The 2,222-nt window shown below is 40.3% G+C and overlaps 1 protein-coding gene across 1 annotated transcript in view; it reads left to right on the forward strand.

Moving 5' to 3' along the window:
* The first annotated feature begins 233 nt into the window (after positions 1-233).
* Positions 234-2,222, forward strand: part of LOC100964646 (thiamine transporter 2-like) — a 33,697-nt gene continuing 31,708 nt past the window's right edge. Inside the window, exon 1 of the mRNA XM_012802110.2 lies at positions 234-438. Within this exon, the coding sequence (XP_012657564.2) occupies positions 241-438 (198 nt within the window). The 5' untranslated portion in view covers positions 234-240. The remainder of the gene's footprint in view (positions 439-2,222) is intronic.

Consider the following 2,222-nt stretch of genomic DNA (forward strand, 5'->3'; position numbering starts at 1 on the left):
CCTGTGGCTCAAAAGCGTAGGGCACCAGTCCTATATGCTGGAGGTGGCGGGTTCAAACCCAGCCCAAGGCCAAAAAAAAAAAAAAAAAAGAAAGAAAAGAAGCCCCAAAGCAAAGTCTCAAGTTCCTGTGTTTTGACCTGTGACGTATTTTCACCGCTGCAGGGAATTGTTTTCATTTTTAAGACCGTAGGACAGAAGGAACATGGGGAAGAGAATGAATGTTTTATGAAAACTGCATTGATGACCATTTTACTTGCTCTTTTCTCTTCTGTGGAAGTTTCACCCATCATGAATTGTTGCCAGACTGCATCAAGCCATTCCTGGGTTTTCCCCACTGTAATTCTCTGCTTATTTGGATTTTTCTCAATGATGAAACCATCAGAGCCATTTTTGGTGGCTTATTTGGCAGGACCAGACAAAAATTTTAGCCTCAGCGTGGTAAGTTAACTAATATGCTTATTTTCTATTCAAATTTAGTAAGAGCTATGTTTAAAGCTTTGAGCAGAAACAAAATACTAGCACTGCTATAATCTCTAATGAAAACAAATGGACCTTAATGATTTTCATGTTATTTGTTGTATAAAAATAAAAATATAAACTCTTTAGCTACAATGAAAGCAGGGTAAGTGCAAAACAACCTTGTTCATCTTTCAGTTGTACAAAAACAGTCCTCTGGGACTTCATTGTATATTAACAGTGATGAGTCATCCCCATGGAAAAATATAAGTCTTAGGAACAATATGAGATTTTGAGAGGGTGAAGTTACAGAAAAGCGTGTAAAACAATCCTTTGAAGATATTTCCTTCTTTCTTGATAACTATTAAGGCTGTTTTTAAAGTTTACTAGGGTCATATAATCTAGTCCTAAGAAAAATCTAAGTCAGTGCTTCTCAGAGTACGGGCCCCTGGACCATACTCTGTATCATGTAGGAATCTGTTGGAAATACAAATTCTCATACCCTTCCCTATTCCTCAGAACCTGAATGTCTATTTTTAACAAACTTTCTGGGTGCATCTGATATATACTAAAGTCTAAGAATTGCTTTAAGATACTGGGCAATAACAAGATCAGACAAGGAACTGGATCAGTTTGATCTCTTTAGGAAAAACATTCACTGACATTCACCTTCACAGGCTGTTACTCGCCCAAGGGGTGTAAGAATTTTATCTTATTTTTCCTTTCTTTCCTAGCCACCAACCTCATTCCTCCACTCCACATCAAAGAAACTGCTCACGGAACCAATCCACCCTTTCACTCACAATAAACACAAGTGCATGCTGACCTTGGAGGTCAGTAGGTGCAAACTAGTTTAGCTGCAGGTATCTATGGGCTTGATTCAGACCCTGAGACTGTCACAGAGAGCAGATATGGAATTCAGCTTTGGCCGTGTTAGGTCAAAGCTTTGACTGCAGCTTTGACTATACCTAGAAGCCAAAAAGAGCAAGGACAAAGTTCTCCCAAACTTCAAGAGCATTTGAGTTAAAGTCCACCTGGGAACAAGGACACAGATTAGGTTAAAACAAAGGACATCCTGAGACTTAGTAAACCTGTAGGATTTTTTTAGTTGTATGGAAATTCAGAGAGGACAGGGATTTCAGAGGGGCCGTCCCAGCCTCCTTTATGTCACCTTCTAGCCACTATGCATTCCTCTTGCAGGAACTGAAATAATCATTCCTACTGATGGGTTCAGGTAATGGACTATACAACCAGTTCCATCAAAATAGTGGCCAACTTACTTGCACAGGAGCGCTGCTCAGAAGTTTCTCCTGGTCCCTTCAGAGCAGCCTGATATACAAAAGCCGAGAATGTGAAAGAGGAGAAGGCAGAGTCCAACACATTTCCTCCTCTGACATTTGATGACATTTGATTTCCAGCCACCCATTTGCCCTATATTTGCCTCATCATCCAGACAGTATTTCAATGATCTACTCACATGCTGATGCAGATCAGAGATAAAGATGGCCGGTTCTCCCAGTACTGAGACCACCTTTGCAAACTTTTGGTTCTGACTCTGAAGAAGCAGAGCAAACTGCTTTGTTCCATGCTCCTAGGCAACAGTACTTGAACAGTCCTGGAATGCCCTAGAAATACTGTTAAGTGTAGAAAGATTAATTTACACAGTAGCAGAAGCATTATGCATGGTTTCTTTTCTCCACCTCAAAAGCTCCTGCAGATTAAATTACCCTTTAAAAATGTAAGCATCAGGGCTCAGCACCTGTAGC

The sequence above is a fragment of the Otolemur garnettii genome, unplaced genomic scaffold, assembly GCF_000181295.1.
Source record: "Otolemur garnettii isolate 467f Iridium unplaced genomic scaffold, OtoGar3 scaffold00013, whole genome shotgun sequence".
Classification (NCBI taxonomy): domain Eukaryota; kingdom Metazoa; phylum Chordata; class Mammalia; order Primates; family Galagidae; genus Otolemur; species Otolemur garnettii.